The sequence below is a fragment of the Argopecten irradians genome, chromosome 11 (assembly GCF_041381155.1).
Source record: "Argopecten irradians isolate NY chromosome 11, Ai_NY, whole genome shotgun sequence".
Lineage (NCBI taxonomy): Eukaryota > Metazoa > Mollusca > Bivalvia > Pectinida > Pectinidae > Argopecten > Argopecten irradians.
In genome coordinates, this window is record NC_091144.1 from 26041955 (window position 1) to 26060293 (window position 18339).

General features: G+C 36.2%; 1 protein-coding gene across 8 annotated transcripts in view; it reads right to left on the reverse strand.

The window, feature by feature from the left end:
• Positions 1-18339, reverse strand: part of LOC138335127 (B-cell linker protein-like) — a 40238-nt gene that overhangs the window by 9366 nt on the left and 12533 nt on the right. For 4 of the 8 annotated variants that reach the window (XM_069284064.1, XM_069284060.1, XM_069284063.1 and 1 more), the window contains 7 exons: positions 18178-18225; positions 13619-13684; positions 11729-11776; positions 8338-8484; positions 7761-7785; positions 7185-7379; positions 4599-4846 (listed from right to left, as the gene is read on the reverse strand). In XM_069284064.1, coding sequence (XP_069140165.1) covers positions 4599-4846; positions 7185-7379; positions 7761-7785; positions 8338-8484; positions 11729-11776; positions 13619-13684; positions 18178-18225 — 777 coding nt within the window. The remainder of the gene's footprint in view (positions 1-4598; positions 4847-7184; positions 7380-7760; positions 7786-8337; positions 8485-11728; positions 11777-13618; positions 13685-18177; positions 18226-18339) is intronic. The other 4 variants (XM_069284066.1, XM_069284065.1, XM_069284061.1 and 1 more) reach the window with 2 other exon arrangements.

Genomic DNA, 18339 nt, shown 5'->3' on the forward strand with positions numbered 1-18339 from the left:
AAAGTGAGGAAAATAATTTTTCAGAAAAATCTCATGATGAAGAGGGAGTTCCTAAAGCCCAAAATAACCTCTGGATGTGCCATTGAAGGTAAAAACATTCACTATATATTCTTCTGTCACTTACTGCACCAAACTAGCTTTAATTGACAGGTGAAAGTTGTCAAATACTTGCTGGAGATATTCATTTTTTAACAGAAAGAAAGTCAAAAAGTAAAGTGTTTTTTTATTGTATTTTTTTATCTACCAATTCAATTAAGCTGTATTATGTTTTTCAAGCTTAAACAAGGACCCATAGTTTCAATTTATATCATGTTTTAAATTTTTCTCCACATATATAACACCTGTTATTTCCCGTTCCTTTTTAGGACTAAACTTTGGTTTTGGTTTTATTAGTTTTAAGTCCTGATAACATACAGGGTCATTTAAGGAAGTGTCAGGTTTGATGGTGGAGGAAATCGGAATACCTGGAGAAACATTACCAACCAGCCGTCAACAGCTCGCAACTGCCACATATGGGATTCGAACTCACGACCCAGAGGTGGAGGGCTTAAGGTAATATGCTGAGACAGCTTAACCACTCAGTCATCCCGCCCTTCTTCAAGACTAAACTTTTTTTTTTATCTTGCCATGTATGGAAGTTTGTTTTATTTGTTTGTTTATTTTAGTTTTACATCCTATTAACAGCCAGGGTCGTTCAAGGACGTGCCAGATTTGATTACCTGGAGAAAAACCACCAACCAGCAGTCAGTACCGGGTAACTGTGCATGTCCCACATCGGATTCAAACCCTGACCCAGAGGTGGAGGGCTTGTGGTAATAGGTCGGGACATGTTAACCACTCTGCCACTGTGGCCCCTAGCTTTGTATTGAAGTGCAGTAGTATTGTTTATTTCACAATTTTGTATGTACATATCTTACAGTTATCTGCCCTTGTAGGTAGGTAAGATTAATATGTCATACTTTTCAGTGAAAACAACACTCACAAAAAAATCTACCCGCTTGGGAATTAGTAACTCTGTAATATGAAAAGAAGGAATAGGATGCAATTACCAATTTGATCTGATTAAACTATTTTTTGAGTTTAATGAAGATGAATGCATTCAATCATACTATTTATAACTTAATTACATCAGGGGAAATTATACACACTTCTTCACTTAGGGAAAAATTTTAAACTGGTAGCAAAACATATACTGCAGAATTCCCAATGGGCTACTATATAGCTATAGGAATGGTGTAAGAGGCTGGGTTTATGTATATGCTAATGCGATTACTGTATGCTTTTTTTGTGAAGATATTTAATGACAGATACTATTTGGATCTAATTGACATTGCTATTTTTTTCGTGTATCTGAAGTGTTCTTATTCTCCTAAGGGTTCTGTATATATATTCATTGAGTGCATTTAACTGATATTTACTATGATCAATGTGAAATTAATATGTTGGGAGTTCCAGTATCCGTGTAGGGTTTGGAAAGTATGTGAGAGAGATAACCATGCACACTGTATACTAACAATACATACCACCTGAACTCATTCACCCCTAAAAGTTCATAATGGACTGGTCTACTCTTTGATTTTGAAGAGCCCATGTATGTCTTGAGGGGTGAATGACTTAATTATAGAAAAGATAGGACCTATAGGACACGAACATCTCCACTTTATGGTTAGTATAGAATAGAGGGATGCAGACATCACAGATAATGAGCTCGAGGGGTATGGGATGTCATTTTTGCTAGCCAATTTGCATCGTAACTTTGTCCATCTTTAACGGATTTAGCCTTTCACCTACATATAAAACTTGCTATATCAAACTTGAGCTTTGATCAATATCTAGCAGAGGATGTCTTAACGTAACGGACATTTTCTTATTTTTTACATTTAGCCTAATAGAAGTTTTATATTCTATCAAATCATGAAAAAAAAATTTGCGGATACCAGTTACCTTCACTTGAGAACGTCTTCAGAATGTGTAAAAATTACCATATAACCATATTTTTTTGGCAGATCAAAATTTTTATAATTTAACCAAAAACTAGGCTTCAACAGTACCGGTATATGTAATGCAACCAAATCTCAATATTGCATGGAGAAAAATTTCACAATCACTTTGATGACCTGGGAAATCACGAAAATACCATTTCTGTGAACACAACCAGTTATACTGTTTTAAGAAGCTGTGATTACAACTGTCATTCACAGGGATATGACAGTCATTACATGTATATGGTTAATTGAATTCCTTTGATATCTGATTTAAAGAACTATAAAACAAGAGGCCCAGAGGGCCTGTATCGCTCACCTGATTTGTAATGCCAAGTAATGTTCTGAATACAGGTTCATTGTTTCTTTTCTGAAGGAATTTTAATATTAACCTCTAAATCCCCTATTGGGCCCCACCCCTCCCGCCCCCAGGGGTTCAGAGCCAAAATTTATACAAGTTCTGTTCCCCTTCCCCCAAGGATGTTTATGGCCAAATTTGGTCACAATCCAAGCAAAACTCTAGGACAAGAAGTGATTTATAGGATTTACCTCTATTACCCCTATGGGGCCCACCCGTCCTGCCCTCGGGGGGCCAGAGTCAAAATTTATACAAGTTCTGTTCCCCTTCCCCAAAGGATGCTTGTGGCCAAATTTGGTTACATTCCATTCAGAACTCTATGATTAGTAGCGATATAAAGGATTTACCTCTATTTCCCCTATTGGGCCCCGCCCCTCCTGCCCCCGGGGGACCAGAGCCAAAATTTAAACAAATTCTGTTCCCCTTCCCCAAAGGATGTTTGTGGCCAAATTTGGTTACATTCCATTCAGAGCTCTATGACGAGAAGCGATTTAAAGGATTTACCTTTATTACCCCTATTGGGCCCCGCCCCTCCTGCCCCCGGGGGGTCAGAGCCAAAATTTATACAAGTTCTGTTCCCCTTCCCCCAAGGATGTTTGTGGCCAAATTTAGTTACATTCCATTCAGAACTCTACGACAAGTAGCGATTTAAAGGATTTACCTCTATTTCCCCTATTGGGCCCCGCCCCTCCTGCCCCCGGGGGACCAGAGCCAAAATTTAAACAAGTTCTGTTCCCCTTCCCCAAAGGATGTTTGTGGCCAAATTTGGTTACATTCCATTCAGAGCTCTATGACGAGAAGCGATTTAAAGGATTTACCTTTATTACCCCTATTGGGCCCCGCCCCTCCTGCCCCCGGGGGGTCAGAGCCAAAATTTATACAAGTTCTGTTCCCCTTCCCCCAAGGATGTTTGTGGCCAAATTTAGTTACATTCCATTCAGAACTCTACGACAAGTAGCGATTTAAAGGATTTACCTCTATTTCCCCTATTGGGCCCCGCCCCTCCTGCCCCCGGGGGGTCAGAGCCAAAATTTATACAAGTTCTGTTCCCCTTCCCCCAAGGATGTTTGTGGCCAAATTTAGTTACATTCCATTCAGAACTCTATGACTAGTAGCGATTTAAAGGATTTACCTCTATTTCCCCTATTGGGCCCCGCCCCTCCTGCCCCCAGGGGACCAGAGCCAAAATTTATACAAGTTCTGTTCCCCTTACCCCAAGGATGTTTGTGGCCAAATTTGGTTACATTCCATTCAGAACTCTATGACTAGTAGCGATTTAAAGGATTTACCTCTATTTTCCCTATTGGGCCCTGCCCCTCCTGCCCCAAGGGGACCAGAGTCAAAATTTATACAATTTCTGTTCCCCTTCCCCCAAGGATGTTTGTGGCCAAATTTGGTTACAATTCATGTAGAACTCTATGACTAGTAGCGATTTAAAGGATTTACCTCTATTTCCCCTATTGGGCCCCGCCCCTCCTGCCCCCGGGGGGTCAGAGCCAAAATTTATACAAGTTCTGTTCCCCTTCCCCCAAGGATGTTTGTGGCCAAATTTGGTTACATTCCATTCAGAACTCTATGACTTGTAGCGATTTAAAGGATTTACCTCTATTTCCCCTGAGGGGCTCCGCCCCTCCTGCCCCCGGGGGATCAGAGCCAAAATTTATACAAGTTCTGTTCCCCTTCCCCCAAGGATGTTTGTGGCTAATTTTGGTTACAATCCATGCAGAACTCTAGGACAAGTAGCGATTTAAAGGATTTACCTCTATTACCCCTATTGGGCCCCGCCCCTCCTGCCCCTGGGGGACCAGAGCCAAAATTTATACAAGTTCTGTTCCCCCTCCCCCAAGGATGTTTGTGGCCAAATTTGGTTACAATCCATGCAGAACTCTATGACTAGTAGCGATTTAAAGGAAATGTTGACGGACGGACGGACGGACGACGGACGGACGGGACGGACGATGGACGCCGCGCCATGACATAAGCTCACCAGCCCTTCGGGCCAGGTGAGCTAAAAATCATCAGAAACTCATGACTAGACCCTGTGTTTACCGGATTTTAAACCATATGGTATGGCCAAATTTTCATCAAATGCTGTTGGGACACTTTAGGCATTATTACTTGTATTTATAAGCTCAGAAAATTAGGCTTTATCTGCAAAGGCTTAATGTAACCAAAGTTATAATGCATTGGGAAGCACAAATGAGAATATGCAGGCAGGATGCAGGGGGAGGTGGCATGCTCAAAAATAAACTACTGACCGATCGTAGGTTTGACTTGAAGTTTTGATGATCCGGTGACGATGAATGGCCGAAATGATTGTGTATTTCTTTTTTAGGGAGAGTCGGGGAAGGTCGAGGTGGCATTGGCGGGTGACTGGGGGTATTAACAGGTTTTTTTGGTAAAGATGGCGGCGTTCTTTGTGTATTTGGGGGAGGAGCTAAATTAGGTTGTAGTAATTTCATCCTATCTCGGATAGACATGTTTTCGGGTGGTGGACTTGGATCATCTGAAATCAGCCAATCAAGGTTTGCTCATAAACTGTTTTTAGCTGGTACATTGACCTTCAAAATGAATCAAGGTAATTGAAATTCTTGGAATTATATTGGTACACGCATATTTTAGTGAGTTTCAAGAGCAATGAATAGAACAAAGCAGCTAAAAATTCAAAGTGATGTTATCATCAAATCAATACACAATTAAATTAAATATACTGGTAAAGGTACCATATAATTCCATATTGAAGAAATCCAAGATAGTGTCATTATGCTGCCAAAAATCCAATCATATTATGAACTGTCATATAAATACATGGTGTCAAATAAGTGTTTAATTTATGGGAAGTGTCTTTAATTAAAAGTTCATATCTGAGCTCAAAGTGTCACCAACAGAACGATATATATCAAATGCTATTGTTATACTCCTATACAATCGTGTCTATATAAACTCTATTGACAACAAGAGGCCCATGGGCCTTAACGGTTAGAATATATAATGAAACAAATAATGAACCAAATTAAAGACATATAAACACTATATGCTGGGCCTTGAAGTTGGTCAGTGATTTATAAATTTGACTTTTTAGACTATGAAGAGTATTTGCTTCCATCAAACCTGTGAACATAGAGGTATTTTTTGAAATTTTAATCATTTTGACCCTGTTTGGTCCTACCCCTCTGGTCCCCCAAGGGGTCATGGAGGACGGATATGGATGTTAAAATGCTATATCTTAGGCTAATAATTCTAATCAAGTTTGACTAATTTCCTACGAAAATTGGGCAAATAATGTTTACAAATGTTTTTCCTATATAAACTAAAGTAAACTTGACCCCTCCCCAGGGGGTAACGTGAGACCCCAAGGTCATATAATTCTCAATTTTTATAAAACACCTTAAGACCTTTCCATCTATAATTATTTGATTCTAATATATCCAGAATTTTAGAAGATTTTTGAAGTTTTAGCCTATTTGACCCTTTTTTAGCTCCGCCCCTCTGCCCCCAGGAGGTCGGCCAGGACCAAGATGGATATGATATTAAAATGCTATCTCAGGCTAATAATTCTAACCAAGTTTGACTCGTTTCCAATGAAAATTGAGCAAAAAATGCTCATTAATGTGTTTTCCCTATATAAATTATAGTTAACTTGACCCCCTCCCCAGGGAGAAACATGAGACCCCAGGGTCATATAATTCACAATTTTTGTATAGGACCTTAAGACCTTTCTATTTATGAAAAGTATTTGATTCTACCATTTTCAGAATTTCAGAAGAAGATTTTGAAGTTTTAGTCTATTTGACCCCTTTTGACCCCCCCCCCTAAGGCCCCTGGGGGTCAGTCATAGAAAATTTGTTAATAGGATTAAATGACCATCTCATACTGATAATTCTGACAACATTTGACTCATTTCCTATTACAAATGACCAAATAATGTGCAAAAATATTTTCCCAATATAAACTATAGTAAACTTAACCCCCTCCCCAGGGGGAAACTTGAGACCCCATTCACAATTTTTGTAAAGGACCTTAAGACCTTTCTATCTATGAAGAGTATTTGATTCTACCACATCTGTGAGTAGAGAAGAAGATTTTTGAAATCATACTCAATTTTACCCCTTTTGGCCCCTCCCACAGCCCCCTGGGGGGTGGGGACCATATAATTCACAATTTTGATTGGCCTTATGCCTTAGAAGGTTTGTGCAAAATTTCATTGAAATTGCTTCAGCAGTTTTGGAGAAGAAGTCGAAAATGTAAATTGTTTACGGACATACGACGCACGACGACGGACAAAAGGCGATTAGAATAGGTCACCTGAGACATCGTCTCAGGTGACCTAAAAATGCCAATAAAAGAACTGTCAAAATCGAATGTCAAAATGTGCTGTTGGACCAGAGTGACTTAAATTCACACCTAAAATGTGTGAGGTCAATGCATTGTTTTGAGTCAATGGGTATAACAAAAAGTTATCAACTGGGTTTTTGGACAACAGATGATTTAATGGACCCCCAAACAAACTGTTGCCCTCGGCCTTAGGCCTCGGGCAACAGTTTGTCTTCCTTTCCGACAAATCATCTGTTGCCCTCAATCCCAATCAACAACTGTATATTATTCAAGAACACCACAAAAAGCAATATTCTGTTGCAAAGCTTAGTTGTCAATTTCAGATCTTGGGCATATATTATAACATCACATTGGATTTATAATGCTTACAGCCAAGAGAGGTAACTCCTGGTTATATCAATACAGCGACAAATGTGAAATGATTTCCATGATTATTTTGTAACTGGAGATAACGATTACAATATTCAAAGTGACCTCAGGTTAAAGTCACTCATGCATATCACACTAACCTGCCTCTTCCTTTTGTTTGAAAATTTCAAACTTGGATCGAACGTCATCCCCAGAGGCATATGTCTTGATATCGTCGGAGACAATTGGTCGTTCATCAGCTGATTCTACTTTCCTCAGATTGCCACGTTTTTTAAGAACTTCGCTGAGGTCAAGGCCACCTGCAACCATTGCTGCAGGTTTTGGCGGTTTGGGTACTGTTAAGGGAGACAACTCTTATCATAAAATATTTACAATTAATATCATCATTGATATTTTCGGTAGTGTTAATAAGATATTGTGATATTTCAACATTCTTTAGAATATCCAATTATAAAATTATTTTGTAGAATTCCCATTTATCCATTTAAACTGTAAGAGAATACATCATGTAAATCTTTTTTTAAATTAAAAATTTTAAATATATTATTTTAATGTTTCTGAATTAAATTGAACACATCAAAATTTTCTCTAAGTATGAAAAAGCTTTCATAATGTATGTACAATTATTTTTTCTTTAAAAATGATCCGTATTGAGAATGTCAAAACTTTTAACAATGAACATTTAATCTGTAACCACTTATACTTCTAAAACTCACATGTCTTTTTCTCGACTGGGGTTCTCTGTTAAAAAAAATCAAGCAAACATTAATTATCTCCCTTTTCACAAAAACCTGGTGTAATTTCATAGATATAAGAAGCAGTGTTTGTACAAGCCAAACACTAATCTAGCACAGACATGCAAAAATTACAGTAAAATCTGTCATAATTATTTGCCGAGTCAAAATAATAAGACAATCAGTCATTTTAAGTAGTGGTTTTTAAAATGACTAATTAAAAACTCAACTTCAACATACAAATATATTTCTATACTTTTCATAATTTTTTACAACTTCTTGACAAATTTTCATAATAATAATACATATTGTATAACATGCTGCTGCATATTGAAGAATAATATTAAAAATATTTAATTTATAATCTGCAGATAAAATTAATATAGTGTACATATAAATGTATAATTTTAGCTTTGTAACTATGCATTCACATGCCATACATTTATTAATTATATATAATGTATATAATGATATTATCAAATAATTTTCCTTCATAGTTTTTTCACCATCTTAAAAATTCTGTATTGCCTTAAAGAAACTAGACAAGGGTGGGACTTACCTTGTTTTGTGGCGGGGGAGGGGGAGGTGGTGCGGGCGAGGCACTTTTGGGGGGCTGTGGTATGGGTCTGGAGGGGGGAGGGGGAGGAGGAGGGCTAGGGTCGTCCATTTCTTGATAGACTTCATCTGCGGGTGGATCATCTGATATCTAGTGTGAAAACAGTCCAGGGTTTATATATTAGACCAGGGAATCTTATAAAATGTAGTTAAAGACTTCACAAAAACAATATTTTATTACTCCTCTAATATCAACTTTTGAAGGCTGATAAGATTGACGAAGTAGAATCAAAGTAGAATTAATTGACAGTCAATAGAAGGAGAATTCATACAACTGAACATCAATATTTAGTGAATTTCATCATACAATTAAGAGGATTAAAAACTGGACTTTACTCTCCCATTAGTGAATGACAACTGGAATTTACCATCCCATTAGTGAATGACAATTGGAATTTACCATCCTATTAATGAATGACAACTGGAATTTACCATCCCATTAATGAATGACAATTGGAATTTACCATCCTATTAATGAATGACAACTGGAATTTACCATCCCATTAATGAATGACAACTGGAATTTACCATCCTATTAATGAATGACAACTGGAATTTAACATCCTATTTGGGAATAACAACTAGAATTTTCAACTGGAATTTACCGTCCCATTAATGAATGACTACTGGAATTCACCATCCTATTAGTGAATGGAAACTAGAATTTACCATTCCATTAGTGAATGACAACTGGAATTTACCATCCCATTAATGAATGACAACTGGAATTTACCATCCTATTAGTGAATGGAAACTAGAATTTACCATTCCATTAGTGAATGACAACTGGAATTTACCATCCCATTAATGAATGACAACTGGAATTTACCATCCTATTAGTGAATGGAAACTAGAATTTACCATTCCATTAGTAAATGACAACTGGAATTTACCATTCCATTAGTGAATGACAACTAGAATTTACCATCCTATTAGTGAATGACAGCTGGAATTTACCATCCCACTAATGAATGACAACTGGAATTTACCATCCTATTAATGAATGACAACTGGAATTTACCATCCTATTAGTGAATGACAACTGGAATTTACCATCCCATTAATGAATGACAACTGGAATTTACCATCCCATTAATGAATGACAACTGGAATTTACCACCCTATTAGTGGATGACAACTAGAATTTACCATCCCATTAATGAATGACAACTGGAATTTACCATCCTATTAATGAATGACAACTGGAATTCACACATCCTATTAATGAATGACAACTGGAATTTACCATCCTATTAATGAATGACAATTGGAATTTACCATCCATTAATAAATGTGGAATTTACCATCCTATTAGTGAATGAACTAGAATTTACCATTCCATTAGTGAATGACAACTGGAATTTACCATCCCATTAATGAATGACAACTGGAATTTACCATCCTATTAGTGAATGGAAACTAGAATTTACCATTCCATTAGTAAATGACAACTGGAATTTACCATTCCATTAGTGAATGACAACTAGAATTTACCATCCTATTAGTGAATGACAGCTGGAATTTACCATCCCACTAATGAATGACAACTGGAATTTACCATCCTATTCATGAATGACAACTGGAATTTACCATCCTATTAGTGAATGACAACTGGAATTTACCATCCCATTAATGAATGACAACTGGAATTTACCATCCCATTAATGAATGACAACTGGAATTTACCATCCTATTAGTGGATGACAACTAGAATTTACCATCCCATTAATGAATGACAACTGGAATTTACCGTCCTATTAATGAATGACAACTGGAATTCACCATCCTATTAATGAATGACAACTGGAATTTACCATCCTATTAATGAATGACAATTGGAATTTACCATCCCATTAATAAATGACAACTGGAATTTACCATCCTATTAATGAATGACAACTGGAATTTAACATCCTATTAATGAATGACAACTGGAATTTACCATCCTATTAATGAATGACAACTGGAATTTAACATCCTATTTGGGAATAACAACTAGAATTTTCAACTGGAATTTACCGTCCCATTAATGAATGACTACTGGAATTCACCATCCTATTAGTGAATGGAAACTAGAATTTACCATTCCATTAGTGAATGACAACTGGAATTTACCATCCTATTAATGAATGACAACTGGAATTTACCATCCTATTAATGAATGACAACTGGAATTTACCGTCCCATTTATGAATGACAACTGGAATTTACCATCCTATTAGTGAATGGAAACTAGAACTTAACATCCCGTTTGCAAATGATAACTAGAATTTCCCATCTTGTTAGCGAATTGATGACAACTGGAATTTACCATCCCATTTACGAGAATACCAACTTGTTATTCATAAGCGGGAAGATTTCCACACAAGCTCATTATAAAAATATAATAGATCATGTGTCATTTAATTATTTTACCAATCTAATTAGCCTTAGATAAAAAGTGAAAAAACTAAAATAACAAAATAGTTCAAACCAATTATGTATCATAATTAAAGGTTTACTGGAAATAATATGAAATTGATACAAAAAACACAAAAACTGATATAGTGTGAAACAAACATCCACAACTTCTAAAGACCTAGGGCATCTAGCTGAGAATTGCATAAACTCTAATTAATTATATACTGTATCAACCAGTTAACAATGATGTATTATTATGCAAGCAGGTTGTTGAACTGACTATTAGAACATACTAGTAGTCTGTACTTATTTCAACAAAAGAACTTTTTTGTGGAACAAAATGTAAAAAAAATCATATTTGATCACTAATTATCTTTATTAAAATAAGATGAAATACCAATTATTTTGGATTTTTTTTAGAGTAATTATCTAAACTGTTTTAGCCATACCTGATTACAGTTGAAAATAAAAGAAAAAAATAAAAGAAATCATTTGTCTTATCTTAATGTGATTAATGTAATGCCATTATCATTAGTGAAACCAAACTAGGCCATCTTTTTTCGAAAACAAATGATGGAGTATCTAAAATATTCAGATTCCTTGAACAATGACAGCTAGCAATAGGTTCAACACATAAAAGGCAAGATAATCAGGCAAAAATAGAAACTATAACTAGAAACATTACTAAAAATATCATATCTCATCTGACTAAGAATAAAAGTTTTTTTCTTGATAGTTAAAAATTAACTAAGATTTGTAGATTTCAAACAAATCAATAAAACTGCTTCAGTTTTCAGTGCTAGAGTACAGAAGTAAATAAATCCAATGGTGCAATATGAAAGAATGTGATGCAAAGCTAGCATTTTCATATTGAATTCAATTAATAAACTTGGTGACTTTAATTCTAATTAAGCTAAATACCGATGTGTAATTACCTGATAGGTATCCTGCTGGTCTTGGTGGATATCAAAATCGTCATAGGTCTAATAGGGAATAAATATATATCATACACAAATATGTGGTTATATGTACAGGCATAATATCAGCAATCAGGCCAAACAAAATGAAAGTTTGTTTCTACTGAAAAGTAATTTACGGGAAACAAGAGGCCTAGAGGGCCTGTATATTGCACATTTGATTTACAGGTTCACTGTTTATTTCCTTGATGAATTATAAGATTTACCTCTAATTTCCCTGGGGGGAGGGGTAGAGGATGGTCCTAGCCACATTTGGCTATAATCTAAGTAGAACTCAATGACTAGTAGCAATTTAAAGGATTCAACATTAGGCACCTGTCATCTTGCACACCCCAGGGGGTCAAAGTGTTTATACAAACACTACACAGTACTGTTTGGATGTGTCTGGCCAAATCTGGTTACAATCCATGCAGCATTTTATGCCTGGTAGCAATTTAAAGGACTTATCACCATTTACCCCTATTGGCTTGTTTTTTCAGAGAAAGGCACATTAGTATTTCAACTTTTAATTTCATTTGGCCCCTTATTCCTATAACATTTATGATTCTAAATACAATATAATAGACAAACTCCAATCACATAGTAATAAATATATAATACCACTCTAATTTAGCTTATCACTAGCAAGGCAAAATAGCATGCATTTACAATATAATGTTCATTAATTCTTCATTATATAAAAATTATTCATAATATGATGTATGCAAGTATATTAAGAGATATATACAATATGATTTTAAATGCTTCCAACAAAATTCTCATCATCAGTCTACAATTTAAATAAGATATTTCTTTCAAAACACAATGTTTTAAAATGCTCTGCATTAAAACACCAGAATACACATATGCAAGGTTCCCTGTAAATTCCTAGGAGTATATGGAATGAGGTCAGGCTTTCCTGAACCATTGTGACTGAGGTCAGGCTTTCCTGAACTATTGTGACTGAGGTCAGGCTTTCCTGAACCATTGTGACTGAGGTCAGGCTTTCCTGAACTATTGTGACTGAGGTCAGGCTTTCCTGGACCATTGTGACTGAGGTCAGGCTTTCCTGAACCATTGTGACTGAGGTCAGGCTTTCCTGAACCATTGTGACTGAGGTCATGCTTTCCTGAACCATTGTGACTGAGGTCAGGCTTTCCTGAACCATTGTGACTGAGGTCAGGCTTTCCTGAACCATTGTGACAGAGGTCAGGCTTTCCTGAACCATTGTGACTGAGGTCAGGCTTTCCTGAACCATTGTGACTGAGGTCAGGCTTTCCTGAACCATTGTGACTGAGGTCATGCTTTCCTGAACCATTGTGACTGAGGTCAGGCTTTCCTGAACCATTGTGACTGAGGTCAGGCTTTTCTGAACCATTGTGACTGAGGTCAGTCTTTCCTGAACCATTGTGACTGAGGTCATGCTTTCCTGAACCATTGTGACTGAGGTCAGGCTTTTCTGAACCATTGTGACTGAGGTCAGTCTTTCCTGAACCATTGTGACTGAGGTCAGGCTTTCCTGAACCATTGTGACTGAGGTCAGTCTTTCCTGAACCATTGTCTCAGTAGGTAAGACAATGATGTCCATCTGTATCTGTACATAACTCTGCCTTTACTAGGCATTCAGGGTATATAAATCCTGCTTTCGTGAACTTTAAGGAATTCCCTAACATAAAATTCTCCTTATGAAAGCACTACAGAAGTTACGGAAAACATCTTAGAAGTTCAAGAACATTCTTTAACTGACCTGTAATGCTTTCCTATTGGAAATTTTAAGTTTAGGAATCACCTCAAAGTAAAGAATATTTCTAAAACTTGGCTCAGGGTTCCTAAATCTCATCTTGGTACATTAACTGTGTAAATACTTACCTCTTGTGGTGGTTCCTCATCGTCTTTCACTTCAGCTCCTACATCAAACTCTGTGTATTCTTCTTGCTGTGGACATAGATATTGAACGCTGTATAAGATATGGACTACATTCTCTAGAAGAAAGTTGGAGTACCTGGCAGAAAACCAACAACCTTAAAGTCAATACCTGGTAAAAATCCCCTATATGTCCCCATCATTCTACCACTAGTCATAAACACTGTGTGATCATGAGTTTTTTTTTCATTTTGATCTATCAGAGTTACTTCCCTTCCTTTGACTTCATCAGAACATAAGCAAAGGGAAGTAACTCTGGTACATTTGACAGGTACTGACTGCAGAGGTTGATGTTTTTTTCTCCAGGTGCTCAGGATTACCTCCAGTTCCTAAACATGGAACACCTGTAAGGAATTTCAATTTCCAGTTGATATGGATTTAAAAGCTTTGTCATCATAATTACAATTTTTATGGGTTAATTTTTTCTATTATTTATTTTTAGACAACAATTCATACATCAATAAAATGAGTAGTTGATACAAATTATTGAAGATTATATTATGAAAATAAATAATCAAATAAAATTTTATTCAAATTGTATTGTCCTAACAACAAATACAAGCCAGGGGCAATAACTCTGTAAAACAAAGTTTGTTTCTTTGGTATTTTTAAAAATCTGGTTTATATTTCAATAAGGTTAAAATCCATTAACAAGTCTTTATGAAATATTCATGTGAATAGTGAAACACAAAATTAGACAAAAATTGTCATATGGCTACAAACAAGAACTAGATAAAGAAAAGTCTTGATATGATAATATCATATAGAGTATTGAATGAAACGATAATAGTTAGAACACTTACACTCTCTGTTATTGTAATAATATTCCTTCATCGAATTTTAATTTGTAATGTATAATTATGTACATTTATTTAATTGACAATATTTATTCATGTGTATGGTCAATTTCAACATAATTTGATGTGTGTATATAAAGCTGAGACATACATATGCTTCACATTCTCAAACTTTACTCTAAAACCACTACAATAAGATCACTATTACACTGTGCCCTTTGTAAAAAGAACTTTTGGCTGCTAGAACAAAATAAAGCAAAATTAGAGCAAATAAAATTTTAAAGAAATTTTCATGAATTTGATCATCAAATTGTATTTACTGGTTTTCATAGTACATTTGAAGGACTTTTTTCAACCTCCTTTTTGAGATTTTAGTTAATATCATACAAGACTTAAACAGGATACAATAGTAAACAACAAAACCTTTCCCATTCTTATTGCACCAAAAACTTCTCTGAATATGGCGGTTTCATCAAGTTCACAAAACAGCATTGGAAAAGTACAATTTATTGTTTATTAGTCCCATCTTCCATTGATTGTGACATCATTCTTTGATAAGACTTTTGTGACATCACGATCACTGGAAGGTGGGATCAAAAGTAAATTGATTTGTCCATGTTGTTTTGGGATCTTAAAACTCCTGTATTGAGAAAGTAAACAAATTTTTGACAACTGTTTTTGTGTGATGGTCAAGGTGTTTAATTTGAACAAAATATGGAAGTCTTTCTTTACTCAGCATGCTGCATTCTCAACATCGGTTAAATTAGAGTCTTCAATATAAAAAGATATAGTTCAAAGAGAAATATGGAGCCTAGATAGACATTCTGAGCCACCAGAGTTACTTCCCTTATTTTGCCAGTATGTCAGAAAGAGCGAAAAAAAGGGAAGTAACTCTGTTATATCAGAACGGACTATAGGAACTGATAGACAAGGGCTGATAATTGTTATTCACTAGTACTTCAGACTGATCCATATATCATGTCTGCAGATTGACAGTCTGATCTCAAATTTCTGAACAAAGGTAGCATCGTTTCTAAACAGTTTCTTCACGTTTGAAAGTATGGTTCATCCAGTGAAAATGTTTTGAGTGATGTTGGTCTGATGCAGGCGCACGGCCATGCACATATCATACTAGTCATCTAAAACATCACACATAAAAATTTTACGGGTTGTGTAACATTATCAATACATAAAAGCAGCGTCATGAAGAAAAAGATTGTGTGTTGATATCTACCTTTTCTCCAGGTTTTATGGAGATTAGAAAAAACTAGTGAAGTAATCGTAATATGAAATCCGGATATAGACATAGATTTGAATGTATAATGTTGGAACTTACTGTTTTATGGAGCATTCTAAGATGATATTTCACAAAAATTGCCTCCAAAGGTAGTGATTTCCATAATTTTTGACATGATAATTTTGCACTTTCCTTCAAAGTTTCAAATAAAATGGCATAAAGCAACAAAGCTATTATAGGCTATCAAACGTTATAGGTGACCAGCAACGTGTCTTACATGTATACATGTGAGTGCTTTCCATCACCAAAATATTACATTATCATAACTACACTAATTTTCACCAATCTTTCTGAAACATGGTAAAAAGGTGTATTATTGTCAACATATTTCTTCATTATCGTACATTTATTTAGTCATTATGATGAAAATATAAAGGATTATGTGCAGACACTTTATAGAACACATGGACCCTTTTTGTAAGGACCTTTTCAGACAACTAAGCTCACAAATAAGATTTCCATATAATTACTAGTCTCGCTGGCTTTACATTTAATGCTGAAGTGCTATTGACAAAAGAACAAGAGATCCCAGAGGGATATTGGCGCCCACCAAAGAATGATCTACATCTGACAATGGAAAGAGGGGTCTTCTCTCTGCTTTTCAAACTTTTGCTATATATTACTACATATGAAATTTGAGAAAGATCCTTCAGTACTTTCTGAGGTATATAACAGAAACAAACTTCAATTATCAAAATCCAAGATGGCAACCTGTCAGCCATCTTGTTGACTGATCAGTCCAAAAATGCAATTTGCACAACTAGACCCCTAGGGGAACCTGCACATGAAATTTGAGACAATTCTCTTCAGGACTTTCTAAGACATAGCGGTAACAAACTTTAGCTATCAAAATCCAAGATGGCGGCCTGTCGGTCATCTTGTTGACCAATTGGTCCCAAAATGCAATATGCACAAAAAGGGCCCTAGGGGAACCTACATTTGAAACTTGAGAAAAATCCCTTCAGCCTTTTCTGAGAAATAGCGGTAACAAGAAATGTTAACTGACGGAAGGACGAAAAGCAATTTGCATAGCCCACCATCTAATGATGGTGGGCTAAAAACAGGACAAACATTTCTTTTCATAAGATTGATACCATGTATGTAATGTAATGCAAGTCTCAGTCCAATCAGATTTAGGTAAACTTTGTCAAAATGTAGACATTAAAAACAAGAGGCCCATGGGCCTTAACGGTCATCTGACTATTAGTACAATACAACATAGTCATTTAAAGATTTTAGCCTATTTGACCTCTATGACCTTGAATGAAGATCAAGGTCATTCATTTGAACAACCTTGGTAGCCCTTCATCCCAGCATGTCACAGGCCCAATATCAGTACCCTGGGCCTTCTGGTTCTTGAGAAGAAGTCATTTAAAGGTTTTAGCCTATTTGAGCCTCATGACCTTGAATGAATATCAAGGTCATTTATTTGAACAAACTTGGTAGCCCTTCATCCAAGCATGCCACAGGCCTAATATCAGGTCTCTAGGCCTCTTAGTTATTCACAAGAAGTTGTTTAAAGGATTTTAGCCTATTTGACCCCTGTGACCTTGAATGAAGGTCAAGGTCATTTATTTGAACAAACTTGGTAGCCCTTCATCCCAGCATCCTACAGGCCAAATATCAGTACCCTGGGCCTTCTGGTTCTTGAAAAGAAGTTGTTTAAAGATTTTAGCCTTTTTGACCCCTGTGACCTTGAATGAAGGTCAAGGTCATTCATTTGAACAAACTTGGTAGCCCTCCATCCCAGCAACCTACAGGCCAAATATGAGTACCCTGGGCCTTCCGGTTATTGAGAAGAAGTCGTTTGAATGAAAAGTTTATGCAAGGTGGACGGCGCACGGCGCACGGCAGACGGCGCACGACGACGGATGGTGCATGATGACAATAGGTCATCCTGACCCTTCGGGTCAGATGACCTAAAGATTCTCAAAATCTATGTTTTTCAACCAAAAGGTACTATAAACCTGTGAAATATTTTCATTTATCTTTGTTAATAGTGTTCTGATGGATACAAAGTGTATCATGGCCAAGTTTCAGAACAACTGGAATGGGCAACTCTATTTCTCAAATCCACTAAAATTCTGGCCCATAAATATCAAGAATGGTTAAAATTTTAATTTTGTCTATCTGTTTTCACTGATGCAAGGAGTAAGTTTCATTTAATCGGATATGTCATTGACACAGGTGACACTGCCATCATCTCACTGATGCAAAATGCAACACTTTAGATTTCCTTGACTATCGTCGAAGGTGAGACAAAAAGACCAAATGAAGAATTAGTCAGTTACATATATATCAGCATGGGATACCCAGTATATGAGAAATACAGGCTAGCAGCACCTTATACACAGATACACAGCAAACCAAAGTGACAGATCAGAAAAAGGAGAGAAAAACGTGTCAACAACCTCTTCTTCGTCGCCGACCTCAAACTGATCATAGTCTTCCTGGTCAGACTGAAATAGGGGTTACAGAACAAAGGTTTAACTATCTATTTCAACCAACATCTTGTGTAAAATGATAATATGAATGTTGAGTACTTACCATGTGCTTTTCTGATATTTACACTT